Source organism: Bremia lactucae, linkage group LG6 (assembly GCF_004359215.1).
Source record: "Bremia lactucae strain SF5 linkage group LG6, whole genome shotgun sequence".
In the NCBI taxonomy this organism is placed as follows: domain Eukaryota; phylum Oomycota; class Peronosporomycetes; order Peronosporales; family Peronosporaceae; genus Bremia; species Bremia lactucae.
In genome coordinates, this window is record NC_090615.1 from 4,017,365 (window position 1) to 4,042,611 (window position 25,247).

Consider the following 25,247-nt stretch of genomic DNA (forward strand, 5'->3'; position numbering starts at 1 on the left):
TCTTATCCTAAATCGTTAAATACTTAAATACCATTTATTATGGGTAACAAATGTGGTCGCCGCCTGATATAAATCTGGCGGCCGAAGTCTATTTTTGAATTAGCTAGGGTAAGGTTTTAGATTTAAAAAATTAAATGAGGGGCTGCAGTTCCCCTTTTGATCTTAAAGCGAGCACATTCGCAGGTCGGTTCCAAAACTCGAAAAGATCGCTAAAGTTGATGGTGGCGTTCCCGCAAATGCTAGTTCCACCTCAGTCAAGAGTCAGGACAAGATGCATACAGCAAGGACAGAGGCCGAGGAAAAGCTCAAAACTCTCGAAGCCGATATCGAAGACGCTCAGAAAAAGAGAACAGAGCTGGGCCCAAAAGTGGCGACTCCTAAAATTACCAACAAAGATATTATTCAACTTGCGGTGAAGAAGATTTTGGACGAGTTTGAGGAGCTTACACGTGTCAATGAACAGCCTACCATCACAACGGTTGCTGAATACGGAAGAAGCTACGGACTTAGTGGCACCGGTACCAGTGGTGGAAATTGCGTGTATAGGTTGTAGCCATATATTTCGTGTTTAATTTAGTATGTTTGCAATTATTCCTTGCGCAACTCGTTTTCGTTCCGAGCCCTTTTCCTGCTTGTTGCCAGCAATTGCCCCTGCAGTTTTGAGAATAGCGAAAACTGAGGCTGATGACAGTACCACTGACAACAGTGAAGGAAGGTGCCTCGATTACATCACGTACACCAACGTGCAGAGGAAGGTTGTAAGTAGCTTATAAGTCTTAGCTACTCTCAGTCGGTACTAGGGCTCCAGTATAGAGAAAAGTGAAACTGTATTAATAAATTAAGTTCCTACGTAACGAAACATTCGAAAAAATATGTATAGCGCCTCGTTGAGAACCGCCCAATCGTGTCTTGTAACGATTGGCGGGTTAATTTAAACTTTAATCAACCAATCAACAGAACTATCGTCTTGTTGCCTCAATATTACCAAATAATAGAAAATAATAAGAAATATAAAATTATTATCAATCTAATTTTTTTCCGACTTAGAAATGTCAATATTACTGAATATTGGTAATCATATTCATTAAACCTATTATAAGAAATAGTATTTATGTAACATGACTCCCCGTTACCCCCCCCCCTAACCAACAGTCGCTATAGTGACTGATGTAGAGTGGCAGAGAGTACTTTTGTTTCGCGTTCCGTAAATTAGCCCTTGTTAGTATTTATTTCAATTCCAGTTTTAAGTACACTGGATAATTGCGCTCAGCTGGTCAAAGTTGACGCGAAAGATATCAGACAACGCGCTCAGCGCCGTCTGTGTCATTTTGCACTAACGCACAGACGATTACAAAATCGTTTGCGTCACAGACCCCATTAAAATTGTCCGTTTTTGGTCCGCAATCACCAACATTGGCGATTGCATCAAGCTTTGGTTGTTACTCCCAAAAGAACGCTGACAATCAGCGATTCATGAGCATTTTACATTTTTCTTCAACACTCAAGAAAGATGTAATGCCGTTTCGGCATAATTGCCCGAGTTCTTATGTAAGAACGCCGAAGTCCCTTTACATCGACTGGCACAGGCCAGTCGATGATCACCTTGATTTATTAGGCTCAGGGCGTACACCGTGTTTACCCACGATGCACCCAAGAAGTGGTATTTCGCTTGCAGCGAATATGAACTTCTTGAGATTCACATACAACTTATGCTTTCACATTAGTGTAAGAACTTATCGGTCGTGGGTACGATGTACTTTAGCGTCCGACTTTACGCATGGATATGCTATGAACGAAGACGTCATCAAAATAGCTCGGTGCGAAATCCCGCACCGATTAAACAGATTGGCTACACATCTTTTGAATATTGCAGGGGCATTACTAAGCCCATGTGGCATAACTAGCCATTTCCAGAGCATCCCGCTCAGGCTGCATACTACCGTGAACGAAATATTTTGTTCACCCATGAGAAGCTGATAAATCCATTCACCAGATCCATTTAATGAATAATATTACTCTTTGCATACCGTCAATTATTACGTTTTTTCGTGGTGTCGGCGTTTGTCCGGTTCGTTGCAGCATGCACAAGCTGCCTCCCCTTCTATTGCTTTGCTTCACATAATTTCGGAGAGCTACATGGAAAGGTTGTTTTTCTCGCATGGCTTTCTGCTTATTGATCAGCAGAGAACTTGTCGATCGCTAATACCTGTTCACGAGGCAGTGGTCACTACTTCATATTTCGTGTCGTGCTTTTATCCTTGGGCAACTTCCAGGGTACGGAACCAGAAATTACATCCTTAAATGTGCCACATCCCTATATAAAGGATTTGTCATCAGACGCTCCCAGGATTGGGACTTAAGAACTTCCATCCGAGTCTTCGTATCGAGAACATTTTCGTCCATCGATGAGCTGCTGAGAGCCTGTTCGTTCTTAGGAAATACTATTGTCGAACGAATATTGGTCACGTACTTGTCATATGTAACAAGTTCGTAGATCTGATTGACTTTGCCACGACTCAGATCACGCAAGAACCGTTTCGGTTCGAGCGTTGGCAATTGAGTAATCTCCGAAGTAATTGTCGGAGGTGCTAATAGATCAAGTGTATAAGCGCCTACACTTTATCCGTTGTTTACTAAGACACTTATTGTCTCAGCTTCCTCTTTGGAACTAATTTTACAATATATGTTCGGGATTATTCCCTAAAAATCATGGAAAAATTATTCGTCAAGTTATGTGGGGCTTGTTTCCTTCCTTATTTGGGAAGCTATCTCTCCGACTGCCTCTAGCTGATGTTGCACAGTCCCAGAAATGTTCGATACGATCGACTTTCCAGTCGATCTAGAACTTTCGCACTGTCTATAATAGATAGGCGTTTCAAATTTTCTTGGATGTTGCTTTCTAAGCAAGCATCCTTGTTTCGATTCACTCAATTTATTCGAGTGGTCGAACTTCGACGCTTCCTGTGCTTGTGCACAGCCGTTAGAATTTGACTCCACAGTGTGATGGTTGTCATTCTGAGCTCTTGTGCAGTCGTGCTAACAACCGTACCACAATTAAGGCCATCGCACTCACTCGTAGGACATCGACACGCTTGTGGAAGCAAGTCGTTCATCAGATGTCCATCTAATGAACGAGAGGCAGTCATCGTCACGGATAGATATTGTTTGTTTATGCATGGCTCGTACTTTCTGAGTCATGGTAATTTAAAGATGACGTCAAATTTGTTATCCAAATCCAGTACGATTAAATATCACCATTGGGCTGTTAACCCTTCAACATGTATTGGATACCAACTACACGTTTCTTAACTTTTACAGATGCGCCTGTTACTAGGCGCACTGTCATCCTCGTTCAAGGTATCTCGCGTTCAACAAACTTGAGCCTGTGATCTTCTAGCGATCGACGCCCCACACTCAACTAGGGACTTTAGTGGCAATTTATTTGCCACTATAATTTTCAAGGTGATGAGGTCAACCTCTTCACCTGGGGCAGTTAAACACAATGTTTGTGTGAGGATCAAGTTTCGGTACAAAAGACCTGCATATTTTCTGACGTTGCTCGATCAGTAGGGTGCTCCGCACCTTCTGCCCCTGACTATTTTTTGACGATCGGCCTCGCTGTTGCGATTTCGCAACGGCGTCGGACTCACGCCCTAAGCTATTTTATGCGGAAGGTCGATCATTTTCGATCAGTACGGGCGTGGAACACTACACTCGTAGGCGCAGTGCCCTATCATTTGCCAGCGATTGCTTCTTTGCAATCATTTTTAACATGACGAGCGACGTTTTTCGCTCTCCATTTATGGACCTCCATTTTCTTGTCGTCTATGTGGACGATAAGTACCGAAGTAGACGGAAGACTAAGTCTTCCTATTCCTCTACAGGGATCGCTTGATCAAGCGTTTCTAATTCGAGCCGGAATAGGTGGGGCTTGACAGAAGCGACTGCAATACAGTTAGCTGTGTATATCTATCAGTTGGATGACTTGCTATATAACTTACACGGTACCGTGATTGTTGGGCTAAGCGTGAAGGTCACGTTTGCCTTGATTCAAATGCAGGAGCTCTGCTCAAGCCTAAATTCGGTTTACGCTCATTCAACGACGCTTCTTTGAGGACTCTATTCCGCGTCAAGCTTGATCAAATCACACGTTTCAGTTTACAGGGAGAATTATATGTCCACAGCATCGATCGTCTCGGTGCGCCAAGGACCTTGATTGATATAGATCCTAATCTAGAAGATCGGATGATTCCCGGGTACCATTATTCCCCAGCTGGAGATCATCTGGGCCGCGAAAAAAAATTGCGGCTAATTTGCGCTATTTATTCTGGCCTCGCTTGTATAAGTGGGTACGGAATTGGGTGCAGATTTGCGAAAATTGCCAGCGTGTGAAGCCATCGCCCTCGTTGCAGGGTTTCGAACGACCGCTTCCAATTGCCTCAGTAGCTCAGCGGTCGACTTCGATAAATATGATCTTTAGCCTTTCGCACGAGGTGAAAGGCCGCACCGTTTGTCAACCTCTTCAGCAACATGAGGCATCTCATTCCGTTAAGGCGCAGATTATTGTTGCTAAGACCGGTGCACTTCATCGGCGCAGTGCACCATCATCTTGGTCTTCTGGAGTCGATTGTATCCGGCCGCGATCCACGGATCATGTCCGCCTTCTGGACTAACTGTTCAAGCATCTCGAAACTACATTAACGCCAACATCTACGGCGGCCCATCCGGATATGGATAGGCAAACCAATGTATCAATCGCGTTCTTGAAGACGTTCTTTGCAGCTATGCGATATCATTTACTAGTTATGGCTCCTTTTACCGCTTGCTGAGTTCGCCCTCAAAACGCATAGCACGCGTCGACGGATTTGACACACTCTGCTGTTTAAATTGCGCGCCACCTTCGCGTTCCAGCTCTAATTGCCGTGCGTGGTCTACGGCGCGTTGTGGCTTCGCTCTGGGAAGGGTATCGCAGCCGATGTCGAGCATACATAAATACCGAGCGCAGCTTACGCCATGACCAACGCTAATGTGGCCACACGCTCGCAGATGCAGCAACCGCCCTCGACGCAACCCAAAGTGACGTTATCTTGGCGAGGCGGACTTCGCAGTCATTAATTATCCCGGCATTGGAGGCTCGGACGTCCGCCCCACCGCTTCGAGCGGCAAACTACGCACCGCAACCATCTCCGCGTCCGGTGGAGGACGTTGCTGTGACCGAATGAATGCTTTAACGACAGTCAATTATCCGATTGTCTAGGATACACTTTGGCATATGTAGACAATCAAAAGGGGGATTCAGACAAACATGAAAGAAAGAACGCAAATTATTCTTAGCTAGGAGATCGATAAATTCAGTCGACCGAAGGCAGAAGAGACTCAGCACTGACGGACTTGGGAGCGATTACAATCATTGAGCATTTATAGGTACTTCAAAAAATTAGAGAAGCCTACACTCTCGATATTGCCACTTCCCCTAATTACACCCGACGTTCTTCGAAATATCGCTAAAAATTAGATTGCAGCTGCGATTTACAAGTCTCCTTCGCATGCTGAGTCGGTAGCGCGAGAATCGTGCGTCCATCACGTCGAGCTCGTCGCGAAGCCAACATCTTGCTAGGCTGCGACCATTTTGCGGGTGGCTGACGATGTGGCGCTCCAACATCTCACACGGTCGACCATCTCGCAATTCGACTAACGAAAATCAGTCGCAGTTCGCGCTGCTCGCGCAGCGCTCTCCAACGCTTCTCCGCTTCCAGCAGAACGTCAGCAGCCCATCTCGTCGCGGCATCCCCATCGTCCTGAGCTGCCACGACGAGACTAGTATCATCTTGATGGACCACCTCCTCTCGTGGATGCTGTGGGTAAATTTCGCTGCAAGTCGATCAAATTGAATTTACCGAGCGCGTCCTCTTATACGGCACATGGCGAGCGCGCGATTGAAATCGCGCGCCGCTACCGATTTCGCTGGTTATGGATTCCTCTTGAGAAAAGTACAGAGTAATACCGCGCTTTCCAATCTCGTGACGTTCCGGATGTCGTTCGAGAATTGAAAACTCACACAGGTTTGGTCGCAAAGGTCTCGGTAACTCAGGGATGAGGATGGTCTCGACGATGCTTCGGCATCTTCAAGTTGCAAATGCGGATCTGTCTCCGCGCGAGTGAGACGCAACGCTGTGTCGACGACCCGGTCGACTCGGAATCCGCTTTCGGCGGAGTCGAAGCGACCCGCCACGAATAGTAGCGCTTCTTTTTGGCTAAGGCTACTCCTGTACTTGCCGACCCAAGCCTGCTCGATTTTGCTGAGCGACAGCTCAGCGATGAAGCTGCCCTAGTCGGTCTATGCAAGACGATAAATGTATCCGTTGAACTAGTAGGTACAATGTATACAACAACAATCATATATATATTTGTCTTACAATGAAGGATGTTCCTATAGCTTAGACCACCTGTAACGATAGCTATCATTAATTCGATGTTTGTAACGGGGTTACACTTCGGTTGTGAACCATTAATGTGGTGTAGTACACACTAGCAAAAATGAATTTGGTGAAATAATCTAAAAATTTATAGGTCATAAACGTGTCAACCACCATATAGAGATCTGGTGACAGGGTCTATATTATGTTAATTAGTAAGGTATTTTGCTTTCAAATATAAGTTACCCTTTTCATCTAATAGGGTTCTGTGCATTTCAAAGGCTTGCGCCGTGATCACTTAGAGTTAGAAGCCTTCAAGAGGAACATACACTTGGGCGAGTGAAATTAAAAGTCGTTAAGTCCCTTGAACCAGAACTAGATAAGCTCTAAGAGCTTTTAAGACTCCTGAGTTGTTGGGTATTTAGTCCTTATAACTAAGTGGCTTTTGAGCTAACACGTCTTTCTATGACCAAGGGAGCTGGCGGGACTCATGTCACCAAGCCGAGAGCACAGGTATAAAGCTCTTGGACCTTGACAGTATGGAACACTGTCTTGTCTTTAATTTGAATTCGACATAAAAATCTCATCCTTGGAATGGCCTGGCTTGAATGCCATGAACGTTGGATTGATTCGAGGTCTAAGATCTTAGGTGCACTGTTTCCAGGTAACAAAAGCGCGCATCCCTCGGCATCTATTTGTAAAAGTGTACCGGCTACGGCTAAGTCAGATGCACACCGAAAGGCGGGCGAGAATCGGGATAGCCAAATTGGGGTGTGCGTATAACAAGTACGTAACATATGTAAGATTCAGCTTCGAAAATTCTAAGTCCCTGCTTCATTAAAAGCACAAAAGTATGCGACTTGCTACACCCATGTAGCACTCTACTTGAATAACATGTATAAGCAACCTAAGTATCATTTTACGGGAAGGGCCCATTACAAATGAAAGCAGTTGTTCGTATGTAAAGACATTCCAACTCATACATCGCATCATTATCAAGGCCATGCGATGCGCCTCTGAGCTCGTAAACCTAGCAGCTGCACTTAGTAATGCAGCTGCAAATGAAGCAAAGCAGCAGCCACCCAGGCGTCTGCTGCGTGCGACAAGTCGACTACAATTTTAATTTCAGGTGTAGTTGATGTGACTGAGTTTTTTGTCCGACTCAGAAACATCTTAGAAGGTCTCCGGATACCTGCCTTTTTGATTAACTGCGTTAAGAAAGATAGTTACTTGTTTGCGGCTGCGGTAGAAATGGAATTTATAATAAGAAACATTCGTTCCGAGTGTGATGGGTAATCGCTCATCCACAAAGCGTTGAGCCTCGCTCACGCATTTATCATCAAACTCGCCTATGACACCACGAGAGGTCGGTCATAAGGCGTAATTTTTTTGGCCACTGCTAAACTGGCAGGGTCACCACGGCAAATTTCTGTCGTTGAGATGATACCCTCGCGGGTCTTCGTTAATTGACGAAATTATGCCCCTCTTTCGCATGGAGCATAGTGAGGGGCCCTCCCCCACGAAACTCGGGCTGCGCACAAACGAGACTGGTGTCCGAGGATGACGCAGCCGGTTAATATAAGCGTTGTCGCACCCGTACTGGCGCGGTCACTGTTATATATAGCGGAATCCACAAAGGGCAATTGTTTGCTCCATTCTTTAAGAGTCACTATCGTACGTTATGCATCCGCCATGACCCGATTGGCTCGTTCTGTTTGGCCATCAGTCTGGGAATGATCTGCGGTCAACATGTGGAGGTTGCTACTAGCAGCTCAAACACATGTCGCAAAAATTCAGACGTAAAACGTGGATCCCGGTCCGATAGTATGGACTCGGACATCCCGTGTAGTCGGTATTCATGATCCGGGAACAAGAGAGCTGCCTCCTTGCCTGTGATCGATGTTTTACATGGTTTTGAATGCACCATCTTGCTCAGTCAATCTACAAAGACGACGAGCCCCGTCCAACCTTGTGGTCGGGTGACTAGCCAAAACCTGAAGTCCAGGCTTACTGACTTCCAGCAATTTGTTGGAATCGGGAGCAGCTTCAGTGGTGCACTGCTGGACGGTGAAGGCTGAATGCGCTGATACTGTCGCAATAGCAAATATAGTGAGCCACCCATCTATATAGTTGTGGCCACTAAAATCCCTCTGACACAGCCCAGATGCTCACTAGATGCGGGGTATACATCTTCGTAGAATATACGCTAGGATAAATTCATGTCGTCGCTCATGCGCTTTCGCGCCGGCCTGATTTTGAGCCGACTGCGCTAATCAACAATATGAATAAACCCACTATTATACTAAGTTACCGTCGTCAACATTGTACTTGACGACGTTAGAAAAGCATATCAAGAAGACAAGACTTTGCAGAGTTAAATGGATCTTTGAAAATGCATCACAACAATCCTTAAACGGATTGTCGACACTGGATCGAACCTCGCCAGATCGACACACAACACGCAACAGATTTCTTAACGAACAGCCGTTGCCGGCGACACACCTTGTGTCGTCATTCTCACTCACATTGATTTGCGCTTCCGCTTTATGCGTGAGGCTCATGATGCACCAATAGGCGGGCATCGTGGACGTGAAAAGACTTACCTTACACTTGCACTGGCTTCGCCAATATGAGTTCGTGCGCAAGTACATATGTGCTTGCGAGGTTAGTAATCGATTGAAGCCGGCGACCTTCGCCGTACAACTTAGTAGAATAATAAATCCTTTCGAGCTTCTCATAGGAGAGGGTTCCTTATGGGATTACGCGTCCCCTAGGGACATGATTCTCCCCACAAGAGGCAAAGTAACTATGCCTCTTCAGAAAAACAGTGCAACTAATAGCGTGCGCCGATAAAAGATCTCTTCCCAAATTGATCAAGTACCGTAAGAATCTGTTTAGCGAGACCTCGCGACCAACGCTTAGTACATTCTGTTCAGAGCACTAAAGGCTACAAAGAAGGATACCAAAGCCTTGGAATGATTTCCACAGTACCACCGATGTGAAAAAGGCATGGATAGAGAGCTCGTGTTCGTCTCCACCAGAACTGTGAAGCCTTGATGAGTCAAATAACGGAGTTTCTTATTGTTTGTTAGTCATTCCAGCCCGCCAATTAAGTTGCTTTAAGTAGTCAACCCCAAGGCTTTGTCGAGGAGCGATACGCAACGTATTGCGGTCACTCTCCTCTTGACAAATATTAGCAGATGACCTTGCCTTCCTTTCGAAGTGATTTTATGATCACTTCGTTCCTGGTGATGCACGCTGGCATTACCAGCATCGTCATAATTATCGGAATCATCACGAGATGACTCCTCATCAAATGGGTCGGACGAATTGAACCGCTTCTGCCGATTTGCCGAACGAACTGGCAGAAATATCTTAGAAGGCCCATGCCGCGATGACAAGCGCGCAAGACAAGCAAAAAGAATATGTGGACCGAAATGGTCGCAATAATAATGCACGCTTTAGAGTGGGTGAAACTAACAACTACGAAATAATAATTCCAAAAGTAGCAAGTTTGACTATTAAGTACTGCTACCCGCTACCTAAAAATGCAATTTCGGTACTATTACGAAGTTGTTGCCGCGTTTCATTGGGTTGGAAACCTAACTTATAGGCTCTCCCTTCCCCCGTACATGAAGACGCACCCTGTATTTTACGTGGGTCGTCTGGAGCGGCACGTTGATCCAGAAGAGATCACATACCCTTTTCCGTCTAAGGAAACCGATGGTGACGCCGACTGTGGGTCCAGCGTCGATTGGGTGAGGGAGGCGGTGAAGGTGAAAATTTTATGCCGAATGACTCCTCCCACCACGATAAGGACCCAGAGAGCGAGGGATACCACGCGCATAATGCGGGTCCCTCAGCATCAACTTCTCCAACATGTCAAGCCGAAGTTTTAGGCGTTCATAACCCTGACGATCCTTCGTGCGGACATCCTGAAGATCCGATGTCAGTCGCTAGACTTGACCCTCATGAACCACAATACGTCGTTCGGCAGCGCTTAACGCCTGCGACTGAACGGCCGAAGGTAAGGCAGCCGCGAGTAGGTGGGCGAGATCGCCACTCTTATCGGGCGCCGCCTGCACTGATGGATGCGGGTAGTAATGAACGCTTTCTTGTTGGGAGGTTGCTTGTCCACCGCTCCGTGAGACAAACGTATCGGGTCCTCGTCCAAGGGAGAGGTAACCCAAAACATTTCGACTCTTGGCAACCGATCGATAGCATACGTAGTAACGTGCCCGGCTTGGTGACTGCCTCTGAAAAGGAGTACCAGCTGAGGCCTCTTCGCTAGTCTAAAAAAATGGACTAGCAAAAGTAGCGTAGTGAGGAAGAAACAGCGGGTACAGTACCGCCCATGATTTCTTTCACACGCAAGCGGGCGAAAGTAGTACGCTGCGACCGCTGTCTCATTACATCGAAATGCGGCGGGTGAATTCCGCCTCATATTGGTCGGCGTATTATTTGAACGCAACACGACCTGGGTCGGGGAAATACTTCCAAGCGATTTTCCGTGAGACCTCCATGCATCATAAACGCCATAATAATTATAAGCGTCTACAATAGCACGCTCTAGGAGCGATGCTCTCGGCCTGTTGGCACGAGGCCATTGAGATGGAGGGGGCATCAGTGTGTGGTATATCACACGTCACGTAGCCACGTTCGATACGACTATGCTCACGTGTCGTCGGCGGAGCTTTACATTCAGGCTCCTCTATGTCAGAACCATTATGAATACTGGTCTGAGCGATAGACGCTGTGATTCAACTTAACGGAGAAGCAGCTGCGCCTTTATGGGCAGCGCTCTCATTAATGGTCGCTGCGCTAGATAGCGCAGACGACTAGACATAATTAGCAAATTTTGTTGTGTCCATATTTGGAGCAATACGAAAAGTTTGGATGGGCTATAAAGCGCCATCATCCTTCCTCATTAGCTCGCTGTCCATATCACTACTATGAGGTGATGGCAGCGGTGTCCACTCATTGTAGTCAACAATGAGCGACGGATCGACATCCTCACTTTGAAAGTAGGAGGGATCATCCAGCCCAGTTAACGCGATAGCAGCAGTAGCTGTCTACGTTGTAACTGTGGCACTGAGCGACGGCGGCGTGCTAACGCGGCGCGTGCGCTTTGCGCGGGATTGAGTGGATGTCTTCGCAGACGACCCACAAACATTGCCCCTTTTAGGTGGCATATTCGGCTCCGTGTAAGACACAGGTAGCAAGAGTGGAATGATAGAACTAAGCGGCGCGTGAAGCAGCTCGCTGTCCCTCTTTCCTCTTTGACGAAGTTGTAAAGTGTAATTTCTTTCTTAAAGGGAGATGGTGTAACGGGCTAAAGTTGCCCTTATGTTACACAATCCCCGTTAAGTACACTTTGTGTACTTGATGGGATGGTCAATTACTTATATAATGTAAATTGGACCTACCATTTGGTAGTGGTTCACATTGTGACCCACCCTTGTGTATGTGATGTCACCGAGGGCATTCACATTAGCGGGGATGACGGCTAGCGTCATCCGTTACGCGCAATATCGAGAAGATATGCTCGCAGTACATATTAGTGTTATCTGCAGAGGTTACTTTAGGGTTAATTAAAAATAGGTATACTTATTTAATGCGATTAAATATAAATCAGTCTGAAAACTACTTCCTACTTGATAAGTGCGCACGAGGAGCCGGATAACTGCTCCCGTGACGACACGTATATCTAAGTACTTAGTGGGTTGGGTGACCACAACAACCTAATTGCACGTGAGAGAAGTCAGTCAAATCGCTTCCTCGCTGTGCGAGGGTGTGTGCTTGGCCGCATTAAGACGTGCAACCTACATGAGCAATATTGTGAATAAAGATTATAATTTTTATTCTCCTTTATTGATTCTATTAAAAAAAAAATATGTAACGGAACACCTTGCAATCTAAGTGTTCAACAATGAAATAACGAACAGTTCGAGAAGCCTAATGTTCGAGAGAGGCCTGCATAAAGGCTTCCTAATATGAATTCCACTTACCAAGAAATTGCTGCCCACTAAACTACTCTCATCAATATTAATTAGGGTGTGCGGCTGGGCTGGTGGTGCAGTTATACCGGATCATATTTTTCTTCCTTGACTGAACTGCTTGCGCAAACATTTCCGCAACTTTTATTTAAGTTGCAGCAGCTGCCACCATTAAATGCCTCAATCCTCCTCACTCTCCGATTTCCTCGAGACACCTACGTTCACGCCCTCGATACTTTCATGCGTCTTTTTCAATCCGCCATGCGTGCTTCTTCTCCGCTTCTTAAAACGCGCTCCATCGCTACCAACGCGTCCGAGCTTCGCTCTGTTGTGTTTAAAGATCAGTTGCGTACCGTGCAAATGGCCGATTCCAAGGAAGTAGTGCTACCTGGTGGTCGAGATCTCTTCCCGCTGCTTCCAAAAGCCTTTGCTGGTATCAAGCAAGTTGGTGTGATTGGATGGGGATCTCAAGGTCCTGCACAGGCGCAAAACTTGCGCGAATCCCTCGAAGGATCGGATATTAAGGTGAAGGTTGGTCTCCGATCGGGTTCTTCGTCTATCGCGAAGGCAAACGCCGCTGGGTTTAGTGAAGATACGGGAAATCTCGGTGAGATGTTTGATGTCATCAAAGAGTCCGACATGGTCATATTGCTCATTAGTGACGCGGCGTCCGTGAATCTTTATCCCAAGATCTTTCCCCTCCTTAAGCCAGGAGCTACACTTGGTCTATCCCACGGGTACCTGCTTGGCCACCTCGATTCAGTGAACGAAACGTTTCCTAAAGACATTAATGTCGTAATGATGGCACCTAAGGGAATGGGCCCTAGTGTACGACGCCTGTACGTTCAAGGAAAGACCGTAAACGGTGCGGGGATTAATTCCAGCGTAGCGATTCACCAAGATGTAACGGGGAACGCGACGGAGATCGCACTTGGCTGGAGCATTGGAGTCGGTGCCCCGTATACTTTCTACACAACAATGTCTGACGAGTACAAGTCGGATATCTTTGGTGAGCGCTGTATCCTCTTGGGAGGCGTCCACGGTCTAGTCGAGTCCCTCTTCCGTCGCTACGTACAGAACGGCATGACTCCTGAAAACGCTTTTAAGAACACTGCTGAGTGCATTACTGGCCCATTGAATGCAAAGATCTCGCACGATGGAATCAAGTCAGTCTATGAGAGTTTCAAGGGGGAAGACAAGATTATCTTTGAAAAAGCGTACACTGCTGCGTATATGCCGTGTCGTGATATTATTGAAGAAGTCTACGACGACGTGGCTTGTGGAAACGAGATTCGCAGCGTTAATCACGCAGTGGCCCGTCATGATCGCTTCCCGTTTGGCAAGATTGACCAGACGTATACGTGGAAGATTGGAGAGAAAGTCCGAGCTGCTCGTGACGGTACGTTTGTGATGAATCCTTTCACGGCCGGATCGTATGTAGCTATGATGATGGCTCAGATTGATGTGCTCATGAGCCATGGGCACTGCTACTCGGAAGTTGCGAATGAGTCCGTAATTGAGTCGGTGGACTCGCTGAACCCGTACATGCACGCACGTGGCGTTGCGTACATGGTGGACAATTGCTCGACAACCGCCCGTCTGGGGTCTCGCAAGTGGGCTCCTCGCTTTGACTATATTTTAACGGAACAGGCTTTTGTTGCGGTGGATGACAATACGATCAAGAACGAGGCCAAGATTATGAGTGAGTTCAAGAACCACAAGATTCACGATGTGCTTGCTGTGTGTGCGTCAATGCGTCCAAGTGTCGACATCTCTGTCAAATAAACACCTGCTGTTCATGGCACGCGAGGACACATTTGTATTGGATGAAGTAGTACGCTTTTGTTAGGAGGAGGATCGATTTTATACTGTGGATTCTATTGTTTTTTGCTAGTGCTTCTTTTTTAATCTCTTAATTTAGCTTTTCAAACTCATGACGCTAGCGCACATGTAACCATTTGTCGACTTCTCGGAACATTTTTCAGCAGCTAATATATGCCTTTCAAACAATGTATTTATTTCAATTTCGAAAATTTTCTTGCTCACGGTTGGTCATTTATTCACGATTTGTCAACCTCAAGTACTCTTTAATTTTTTATACGAGAGATAGTTATCGAAAAAGAATTGGGATGTGGCGAAGAGGCATGATAGTTGATTTGGGATATTCACACAATCAAAAATACGTGACGGCAGAAATCAATAATTTTGTTATGCAAAGAATAATATTTTAATCAATTGTCGGCAGCTGATGGCTTAATGCAAAAGAAAGTAGTTTACCAAGAATCCCGTTATGATCTTCGTTTACAATTGTCCTCGATGAAGAATTGTAACTTTTTGTTCGTAACCATTGTTTTGTATCCTCCATTTGGATCATCGCTAATAAAACTACACACTCATACCCCGTTAATCGCTTTATCAATTAGACACAACAAATTCTCACCTCGTAGTGGTGCCCATGCATCGGTAGCTGCATAGCGAATCTGTGCGTTGCTCAAAACTGGCGCTTCCCAGTCTGACACTTGCATTGTTTTATCCAAAGAGCCACCAAGAAACACTTGGCAAGAGGTCTTGAGTCCTGGTCGCATACATCCAAGCTTGTGCGTGATATACAGCGTGTCTACAGTCGAGTTGACTGAATGTACGAGATTCGACGATTTTAAGAGACGAAAGTCGTCACTTAGCGAGTGGCCGACTTTTAATACGCCGACATCAGCAAATAGCTCATGCAGCATTGAAGGTAAGGGTTTGCCTCGTTTTAAACGATATAAAAATGCTCGCTCGAGTGTACTAACTTGGATTAAACAGACGGGATTCGCCTTTGCCCCCTTAAGTGGACGAAAGTCCGGCCTCGCCTCTGTATCAACTCCCACGACTTTCTGTGCTCTAAGATACTCAGTATGCTCCTCTTCCTCCTGTGCAGAGTGGATAATCGTGACAAGTCCATCAAACCTCGTCGTTGGTAACTTGTCATAGTCTCCTAGCGTCCTACTTCCATAGTGTCGGAAAAGCGCTGATCCTTCACGGAATAGCGGCAGCTCCAAGGCCCGGGCATATTTCGCATCTTTTCGACGCTGCGTTCGCTTAAAATTTTTAACGTACTCCTCGGCAATATGGTCGAATGGCTGTACATGCATTGAATTCTCGACCGAAGCGAGAGACAGCGGTAATTGTGACAGCGGTTCGATGGCTAGTGTAGCCCGCAAGCGATTCATCTGCTGGCGCTGCTTCTGACCTGCTGGCGATAAAAGATTTGCATTTCTAGCAGCTTGACTCCGTCGCTTGCTGGTAAAGAGAGCAGTGCGATATTGAATGCGCCCCAGCGCATCGACAAGCTGAGATACGCTCTTGGCAATTAGCATGACCTGCAGTGTCACTAAGTATAATTTGGAATAATGACATGATAGTAGATGTATGTTTTTTTCTGTTTCGATTTATTCTTATTAATGTTCACTACGATACCAGTGCCAGAGCCCTCGCTGCCTAAATTCTCGACGCGCGAAATTCGCTTCCGAAAGGCGCGGGATGCGAATATCTTAATTTTTTCCATCCCTACTCGCTCTAGCGTTTTACTGCCACTGCTGAATCCGAAGAGCTATGCTTTTAAAAAGCAGGATACGCGCTGTTTGCATCTCTTACAAGCTGTTGCACTAATTCCGAGTTGCAAGTACGAAAAGTTGCTTGCAACTGTCGATGAAGCGCTTAAAATGCCGCTATCTGCTGCAACCCGTCGTAAACTTGAGCTCAAACTGCGCCCGCTGACAAAAAAGTTACATGACGAAAATGACGAGTCTGGAAATCGACCTTTAATTTCTTTGCAACTGAAGGAAACGGTAGCCAAATGCTTGCGAGATTGGATTGCCGATCCAGTTGAGGGATACGTATTGAGAAAAGAATATGTTGTGAGTGGCATGCGACTGGATGACCTTGTAGCCACTCCTGCTGGAGCGGGGGTTTTAAGAGCATACCGTGGCAGCGATAGGTTCTGTACGGTCGTGTACCCCTGGGGTTATGGATACGTCCACATTAAGGACGTGAAAAAGGTGCTGAACACTGCAAAGAAGCAACAGACAAAGAAACGCTCGTATAACGAGCGTGTTGCGCTAGAGCACAAACAATTGTCCGAGCAGATCGAGGGATTGCTAGGGGATTCATCACCGCCAGCACATGACGACTGTGACGTAGTCAAGAAGGAGGAGACAAAGCAAGAAATAGAAGATACTGAAGAATTTGATGATCTGTTTGACTCGTTGAAGGAGGAGGTGCGCGTTGTTTGCGGTTGAATGGAGCCAAGCTGACCTAATATATCGGGATTAAATCTTGTGTTGCAGAATGAACACAAGTCGACACTGCGCAAAGACCTGATTTTTTTGCGTTGTGTCGATGTATTAGCTAGAAAAGTTAAAGATTTTCGTCGCGATCAAATGACAATGGAGCCAGATTTAAAGTTGCCTCGCACGTGCGACAAGGACGAAACGCCAGGTGATGTCGATCAACAGGAACGTGAAAACTCTTTGCAAACTGAAGATATTGAAATGGAGCGAACGAAGGTACAGGAGGAGTGAGAGCAGCAGAAGTTTCTTAGAAAGGGAAACATTTTGTGAGGCCGATGAGGTAGGCTGTGATCGCAACTTTTGCTGTTTGACGCATAAGAAGCGCTATTGAACGTAGACCATTAAATTTGGGACCTGCTATCCGGACCCCCCCCCTTTGCTAACTTTGCTAAATCCCTCACATATATTCCACATGTTTTATGGGAACCAGTTTAGCCACACCCCTTGATTATCTACCTCTGCATTTATGAGAGGTAGTGCAATGGTAAGCAACTTCTTGGTAATCATGCATGCGCAAGAGCGCACCTTCGACCATTGTCGCCTATTTCTTGCGATTTGCTGCCGACTTATCGCTCTTCTTATGACTTGCCAATCAAGTGCGGGCGCTCTTGGCCTTTTCTCACCTGATAAAATGATTACATTTTACATCGCCGAACGAAAAACGTGCACACGGGCAGTCACACCCTGGCTTAAGCGATTCCCTAAAGTAACTGAGGGTGTGTGATTTATTAAAAGCTAAAGGAAAATCTAAAGACAATTCCAAAGGGATTACTGTTGATTTTGCGATGACTCGTATAAAGAAATTATTTTTATGTGATGTAAAAAAAGTCTCATTTGACTTCAAAAATAGCGGATCTCGAATTCATTAAACAGTATTTTCCATTTCACTTGTGATAAATTTTCATAAAAGAAGAGTGCTTAAATATGTAGGGCTCTGGCTTACAACATAAAAGCAATTTGTTGCACTGTCTCTAGACCATGATAATTATTTGCCCTCGACAAAGACTCTAGTCAACATTATAGAAGCAGTTCCCGGACAGTTCGATTTCTGCGGATACTGTCGCACGTGCCGCCGACTGTTTTTTTGTTATGCTTTGAAAGCAGCTCTTTGCGGACGGGCCCTTATTTCTTACATTCCATGACGCTGATTACGAACAAATTGGACAGTCAACAAGACGCACGTCGCAACGATAAGCTCCTGCAACGCTCCGTAGCACCGTGCAAACCACAACAGATTTTATGCATGCGTTAAATAGCTCATTTAAGTTTTGAATGCTGCTTTGTTATAAACAACTTCATCGCTTTCGACTATGTGGTCGTTTTGAAAATCATACATTGTTTCAAAAGTTACAAGATTCGATTATTGCTTTTTATTTGCATATTATACACAGAAAGTGTTTTGGCAAGGAGAAAGCTCTGCTACAAAAGTGCCAACCCGGTAAATGAGCTTATCCGTTACAATGCACTTCGCGCAAATTAACAGTCGTTTACCAAGAGTTTGTGGAGCGCAGCGCAGTCAACTCCTTTGTTGTATCGTTGGACCGCAATGCTAATTTTATCGATATTTATTTATTATTTAATTGAACCTAGGGGCTTCGACGATTGTAACTGGCAAGATTTGAAAGAACGACTTTGCTTACGCTTGAGTAAAAAGACAAGACCAAGATGACGACACTAAATTATAAACCTAGTCGCCTCATGAGTTTGTCAATTGGTCGATCGACGATGAGTTTTGTAATCACCTACGGTATTACGATACAGACATGCAGCATCAATTAAACGACGACAGACGTTTTTTTCAACTTTGACTTGAACTTGAAAGGGGCAATTGAACTCACAAAACAACGTATCGAAAGCCTACTTTCCTCACTGTATAACATTTTAAAGATTTTTAATGGTACTGGACCAGTTTTCACAGACATTCATTAATCATAGATGTTCGTAAATACGTCTCTGCTTTTATTGCTAAGGTAGCAGCAATACGCACTCAAAACGGCAAACGACGATATATCTCAGGATTGTAGATTTAGCACTCACGCAATCCTATGAAGAGACATCAAAGTAACTTGTACAATGACCAATCCTAGGCTCGGCTCAAGGTCTCTTGTTAATCGAATAGGTCTATACCGATCCGATGCCACGACGGGCATCACGAATACACGAATCGCAAAAGTCGCAAAATTGAGGATTTCGTTACACCTCAGTTCCAAATTTGCCTTTGCTCACTCAAGTCTTCGGTCTTCAGCTTGAGGCAAATCATGACTACGTCAGCCTCCAACGCCCGGCGCGCGATCGCTGCTCTCCTTTCTCTCATTGCCACCCAAAGTGACTTTACCGCTGCCGGCGGAACGCGGCCTAACATCATGTCCTGCCTTGAGGATAACAAAATTGAGAAATCAATGCCCACCACATCAACGTGGGAAGTCGATATTGAGGCTTGGAACTCGCGTTTGACTCCGATGCCGACCGTCGTCGTGTTTCCCAAGACTGAAGCCGAAGTCTCAGCCGCGTTACTATGTGCCGCTGGAGCCGGCGTCAAGGTGACGACTCTTGGTGGCAACCGTTCCTTTTCCAGCAAAGGCTTTGGACGCGACGATGGGGCTCTTGTCATGAATATGAAGCATTTTGAGCACCTCAAGTTTGACGCCACCACTAACTTGTTGTCTTTCGGAGGTCCCGTCATGACCTCCCAGGCCGTGAAATACTTGTGGAAAGAGGCCAAACGCACTCTTCCCCACGGCCGTTGCCCAACAGTTGGCATGACGGGTGTGGCCGCTGCGGGATTTGGTACAACAACTCGTTTGCGCGGCACGGTCCTGGACAACGTTGAATCGGTGCGCATTGCCCTCGCCAATGGCTCGATCGTCGACGCCGACGGTACTTCTAATTCCGATATCTTTTGGGCTGTACGAGGTGCTACTAGCTCCATGGGTGTAGTCCTTGACTTTAAAATCAAGACATACGAGACTCTCTCAGATCGCGTGACCAACTATACCATTGACTTTGAGAAAGAATATGAACCGACGATTCAAGATAATGTTGACTTGTTTCTCGGTACCCAAACGTGGGCAACGAGTAAAGACAATAGTGATCTATTGTCACTTCGTTTCAGCATTCGCAAGAGCTCGGACATTAGAGGATTTTTCTACGGCTCGAGCGCAGACGCTGAAAAAACACTTGCATCGCTCATGAAATACTTGCCTAAGACCGTAAAGCTTGAGATGCAAGATAACGATTTCTGGGATTCCGAGGAAATTACAACGCCAGGTCTTACCTTGGATACGCCCGCGCCTCGCCGTTACTTTTACATCACGTCCGTGACAATTCCGAATGATAAGCCACTTAAGAACGACACTGCGTATTCTCTGTTTTCTAACACTGCCTTTGCTTCAAAGCTTGAAGATGTGACGACGAGTGGATTTATTGACATCTGGGGTGGCAGCTACACTAAGACAATCAAGCCTGACACTACGGCCTGGAAGCACGACAATAACCTGCTTCTCATTCGTTGGGACATGCGCTCCACTGCCGCAAATGTTTCGTTTGCAGACAGCTCAGTGACAACCACGCGTGAAAACTTTTACAAATTTGTGAAGGTCTACAAAGATTCTGGTGGACTACCTGGTGGTTTCCTGACGTACATCGATGACTTGTTGTCGATCGTCGAAGTTGCCTACTACATGTTTTTCGGCAACTTTAAAAGACTTCAGGCTATCAAGACGAAGTATGACCCGAACATGCTGTTCAACTCGGACCCTCAGGCCATTCCTGCTCTGTCAGTCTCGTAGACGACTATTTTCTTTTTTCATGTTGCTTTGTGATGCAAATCGAAACCTACTTAATTTTCGATTAAAAATATCGTGCGTTTTTCTACTAACTTCTTACGATCTAATTACTTCACTTAAGTAATTAAATATCCCGTTAAGTACACTTTGTGTACTTAACGGAGATTGTGTAACATAGGGAAACTTTAGCACTGCATCTAGCTCGTCACTCATTGCTTCTACCACTTAGTAAACCTTTCCAAATCGATGGATGTCATACTTTTTGAAAGAATAAGAGTCATTGTAACAAGGCACTGCCGACTTGTACTGTTTGAGAACAGGTCCACTTTGCACTGCTTCAGTGCAAGTGGTGCCACACGTCACTTCACGACACTAGTACGTGCAGAGGAAGAATCTCTTTATAACACCTGCTTTAAAGAGTGTTAACAGTATACTGTAAATGTAACGGGGCACTGCGACTTGTACTGTTTCAGTACAAGTCCACTTCACACTGCTTCAGATGTGAGTGGAGCCTCTCGTTAAGTAACGTACACTGTACGTATAGAGGAAGACTTCTCTTAAGGCAAGTTAGCTTAAGAGGGTAAAATGAAAACTGTATTAATATAGTTAAGTGTCTTTGTTAATCTATCTTTGTAAATGTTGTCTTAACTATACACTAATACTAAACATGTAAATGAATTCTTATCTATCTTATCTCGTAACTCTCTTTGATTACTTCTACAGCTGATTAGTCTGCGGAATAAATAGACATAATGGTCTATACCTATTTATGGATAAGAATTCAGGAAATTACTATTTAAAGTAATTTCCTCCAAATATTATCTACCTTTTGGATAATATTAATTAACAATCTTTTATTGTTAATTTCATGTAACGATACACCCCGTTACATCACCCCTCCCTTAAACGACAATCACTCTGAATGTCATTAGGTGGAGTGGTCGCTAAATGACCACTTAATTTTTAAAATGATTTTGATTGGTCAGATCCATCATTTTAAATTCCATCGCATGAAGGAACAATTCATGCGGGGTGAGGATAGTGTTGAACCTTCGGCTGCGGTTCGTGCAGCCGCGGGTGACGCATTGTTATCTCTTGCGGTAGACGTTCCGTCTACCGTAGTGTCTTCCACTCGCACAACACTTGGTGTTGCGAGTGCACGTGGTGATTCACCACGTGAGTACGACCCCTCTTTAGAGGTCGATTATGAGTGCGAGTCGGACGAAATGGCCGACTCGGGGAGGATGGAACAGTCGCCTGATACCCGTCAGGCGGCTGATTATGAGCCTTCGAATGAGGGGGCTCATTCGAGTAGACGTGCTGGTAGTATTCGCCACTGTCCGACGATGAGGATGATTCCTCAGCGCCAGTACCGTCTCCCGTGCCGTCGTTCGCACATATTTCTATGCGTGGTGATGACGATGGCGTAAGCCATCGTAAGAAAAGTTCTTGTGGTACTCCTGCTTCAGTGGGTACTACTCAGGGGAGTGAAGACAGTAAAATGTCTCATCTTCCTGAAAAGGAGCCGTGGCTTTTGCCCGAACAGCTGATTAATAGAATGTCTAGAAAGACTACTCCTCACGATAAATGTCCCTTATTTATTGCGACAAAGCTTCATGGCCTTGATCCCAGCGCGAAGAACTTTCGCGCTAAGGAAGATTTTTATATCGATGCTTTTTTTCAAGCATCGATGGTATAGCGGCAACAATAAGCGAGGTAAAGTCTCGCTCATGCAAGCCTGGAGCGCGTTCATTCGCAATGTCAAAGACATTGGACGCGAAGTCTGGCGATTCGCCCTAAGTTTGAGAAACGAACTCCAACCGGTGCAAGGTATAAGCAAGCAATTGCCCTTTGTGGAGTTCGCTATAAATAACAGTGTCCACGCCAGTACGGGTGAGACACCGCTTTACATTAACGGACTGCACCATCCTCGGACGCCAGTCTCGTTTCTGAGCAGCCCGAGTCTTAGTGGGCGAGGTCCCCTCACTATGCTCGGTGCGAAAGAGGGACAGTGTTTCGTCAATATGACCATGACCCATGAGGGTATCATCTCAAAGACAGAAACTTGCCCTCGTGACCCTGCCAGTTTAGCAGTGGTCGATAAAACTACGCCTTATGACCGATATCTCAGCGGTGTCATAGGCGCGTTTGATGCTAAAAGCGTGAGCGAGGCTTAACGCTTTGTGGATGAGCGATTAGCCATCACACGTAAAGTCCGTGACACAATGGCAAGCGGACATGACAAGCACAACGAGAAAAAGTACTATTAAGCACTGCTACCCTACCTAAAATTGCAATTTCTTACTGCCTGGAGGTACTACGAAGTTGTTGCCGCGTTTCATTGGGCCCTTACGGTGGTCGAAGAGGTTGGAGACCTAAATTATAGGCTCACCCTACCTCCGTCTATAAAGGCGCACCCCGTATTTTACGTGGGTTGTCTGAAACGGTATGTAGACCTAAATGAGAGCATTTATCCTCATCCGTCTAAGAAGACCGATGGTGACGCTGACAGTGAGTCAAGCGTCGTTCGGGTGAGGGGGGCGGTGAAGGCGAAAAGCTATCGGACCGATTCCTCCCACCACGAACAGGATTTGGAGAGCGAGGGACATCACGCGAGTAACGCGGATCCCTCAGCATCATCCTCTCAAAGAGGTCCAAGAGTCTTCAGGCATTTATAATCCTGACGAGCCTTCGCTCGGACATTAAAAAGATCCGAGGTCAGTCGCGAGACTTGACCCTCGAGATACACAATACGTCGTTCAGCAGCGCTTAACGCCTGTGACTGAACGGACGAATGTCAGACAGCCGCGAATACGTGGGCGACGTCGCCACTCCTATCGGGCGCCGCTTGCACTGAGTGATACGGGTGAGAATCAACGCTTCCTTATTAAAAGGTTGCTTGCCCACCGCTCCGTGGGGCAAAGGTATCAGATTTTCGTCCAATGAAAAGGTTACCCGAAGAATTTTGACTCTTAGGAACCGATCGCTACCCTATGTATAGATGTGCCCGGCTTGGTGGCTGCCTATGAAAAGGAGCACCAGCTGAGGCCTCTTCGCTAGACTCAAATGGACTAGCAGAAGTACGTGTTGAAAAGAAACAGGGGGTACAGTACTGCCCGTGAATTCTTGCACACGCAAGGGGGCGAAATTAATTCGCTGCGGCCGCTGTCTCACCACATCGTAATGCAGTTGAAAGCGGTGCGGAAATTCCGCCTCTTACTGGTCGGACATTTCATTTTAACGCAACACGATCGGTTAGGGGAAATACGTCCAAGCGATTTCCTCTGAGCCTTCCATGAATTATAAAAGCCATAATAATTATGGCGTCTAGAAGAGCGTGCTCTAGGAGCGTCGCTTTTGGCCTGTTCATACGAGGTCATTAAGATGGAGGGGGCATAAGTGATATGCCAACCGTCACATAGCCACGTTCTATACGATTAGCTTGTGACACCGACCGAGCACGCTCACGTGTCGTTGAAGGAGCCTTACACTCAGGCTCCTCTATGTCAGAACCATTATGGAATAATGATCTGAGCTGAAGACGTTGCAGTTTTACCCAAAGGAGAAGCAGCTGCGCCGTTATGGGCAGCGCTCTCATTAATGGTCGCTGCGCAAGCCAGCGCAGACGACAAGACAGCATTAGAAAACTTTGTTGTCTCCATGTTAGGAACAATGAGTAAAGTTTGGATGGGCAATAAAGCGCCATCATCCTTCCTCATTAGCTCGCAGTACTCATCACTACTATGAGGAGATGGCAGCGGTATCGACACATTGTAGCCAACAATGAGCGACGGATCTACCTCCTCACTCTGAAAGTGGGATGGATCATTTAGCCCAGTTAACAGCGCGACAGCAGCATACCTATCGACGGTAAGAAGGATGACACTAAAGTAATTTCCTCCAAATATTATCTACCTTTTGGATAATATTAATTAACAATATTTTATTGTTAATTTCATGTAACGATACACCCCGTTACAGTAAATAACATAATTAGGTTCTTCCGTTTTTATCTATTTATACTAACTTAATTATACAATAATTCAAAACATGTAATAAAGTCTTATCTGTCTCTCTCTTTGCGCGTGTCCAGCGCTGACTGGACCGCGGAGTAAGTAGATATAATGGCCTATATCTAGCAATGGATAAGCTTTCCGAATCTTACTATGTAAAGTAATATTCTCCAAATATTACCTGGTTCGCATTATGACCCACCCTTGTGCATGAGATGCACATGGGTACATTCACATTAGGAGGGATGACGGCTAGCGTCATCCCGATACGAGGTATTTAGAATAATAGGCTCGCAATACATATCAGTGCATCTCCATAGAGATGTCATATAATATTGATTAAAATATGATATATTTAACAATAAATATTAATCAGTCTAAAAACTACTACCTATTTCACAAGTGCGCACGTGGAGCCTGCTTACTGCTCCCGTGACGTCACTTAACTAGGGCCGTTGGGTGGGGTCGCTTAGGCACCCACCAACTATCTCACTATACGTGAGAGGAGACGGTTAAACGCTTTCTCACTGTGCGCAGCGAAGTGTGCTAAGTAAATTTAAGTAGCCCCCGCCTACATCTTGCGTGATCTGCGAAGTGGCAAAGTCAAGCAGATCTGCGCTTGTCAGAGATAACAAGTATATAGCGCCGCTTTTCACCGCATTACGATGCGGTGAAACTGCGGGGGGTCGCAGCGAATTAATTTCCC

The 25,247-nt window shown here is 45.7% G+C and overlaps 5 protein-coding genes across 5 annotated transcripts; 4 read left to right on the top strand and 1 right to left on the bottom strand.

The window, feature by feature from the left end:
• Window positions 1-271: 271 nt before the first annotated feature.
• CCR75_003734 (uncharacterized protein) lies at window positions 272-553 on the top strand (the record flags this gene model as incomplete). The annotated part of the gene is made up of 1 exon (XM_067961827.1): window positions 272-553. The coding sequence occupies one exon, from the start codon at window positions 272-274 to the stop codon at window positions 551-553; it is 282 nt and encodes a 93-aa protein (XP_067818452.1).
• A 12,120-nt stretch (window positions 554-12,673) lies between these two features.
• CCR75_003735 (uncharacterized protein) lies at window positions 12,674-14,197 on the top strand (the record flags this gene model as incomplete). The annotated part of the gene is made up of 1 exon (XM_067961828.1): window positions 12,674-14,197. The coding sequence occupies one exon, from the start codon at window positions 12,674-12,676 to the stop codon at window positions 14,195-14,197; it is 1,524 nt and encodes a 507-aa protein (XP_067818423.1).
• Window positions 14,198-14,566: 369 nt separating this feature from the next.
• CCR75_003736 (uncharacterized protein) lies at window positions 14,567-15,771 on the bottom strand (the record flags this gene model as incomplete). The annotated part of the gene is made up of 2 exons (XM_067961829.1): window positions 14,567-14,797; window positions 14,853-15,771. The coding sequence occupies 2 exons, from the start codon at window positions 15,769-15,771 to the stop codon at window positions 14,640-14,642; spliced, it is 1,077 nt and encodes a 358-aa protein (XP_067818424.1). The 3' UTR covers window positions 14,567-14,639.
• Window positions 15,772-15,855: 84 nt separating this feature from the next.
• Window positions 15,856-17,511, top strand: CCR75_003737 (uncharacterized protein; the record flags this gene model as incomplete). The annotated part of the gene is made up of 2 exons (XM_067961830.1): window positions 15,856-16,671; window positions 16,741-17,511. 2 exons carry the CDS (start codon window positions 15,856-15,858, stop codon window positions 16,972-16,974), a joined length of 1,050 nt encoding a protein of 349 aa, XP_067818425.1. The 3' UTR covers window positions 16,975-17,511.
• Window positions 17,512-19,001: 1,490 nt separating this feature from the next.
• CCR75_003738 (uncharacterized protein) lies at window positions 19,002-20,531 on the top strand (the record flags this gene model as incomplete). The annotated part of the gene is made up of 1 exon (XM_067961831.1): window positions 19,002-20,531. The coding sequence occupies one exon, from the start codon at window positions 19,002-19,004 to the stop codon at window positions 20,529-20,531; it is 1,530 nt and encodes a 509-aa protein (XP_067818391.1).
• Between the last annotated feature and the right edge of the window lie 4,716 nt (window positions 20,532-25,247).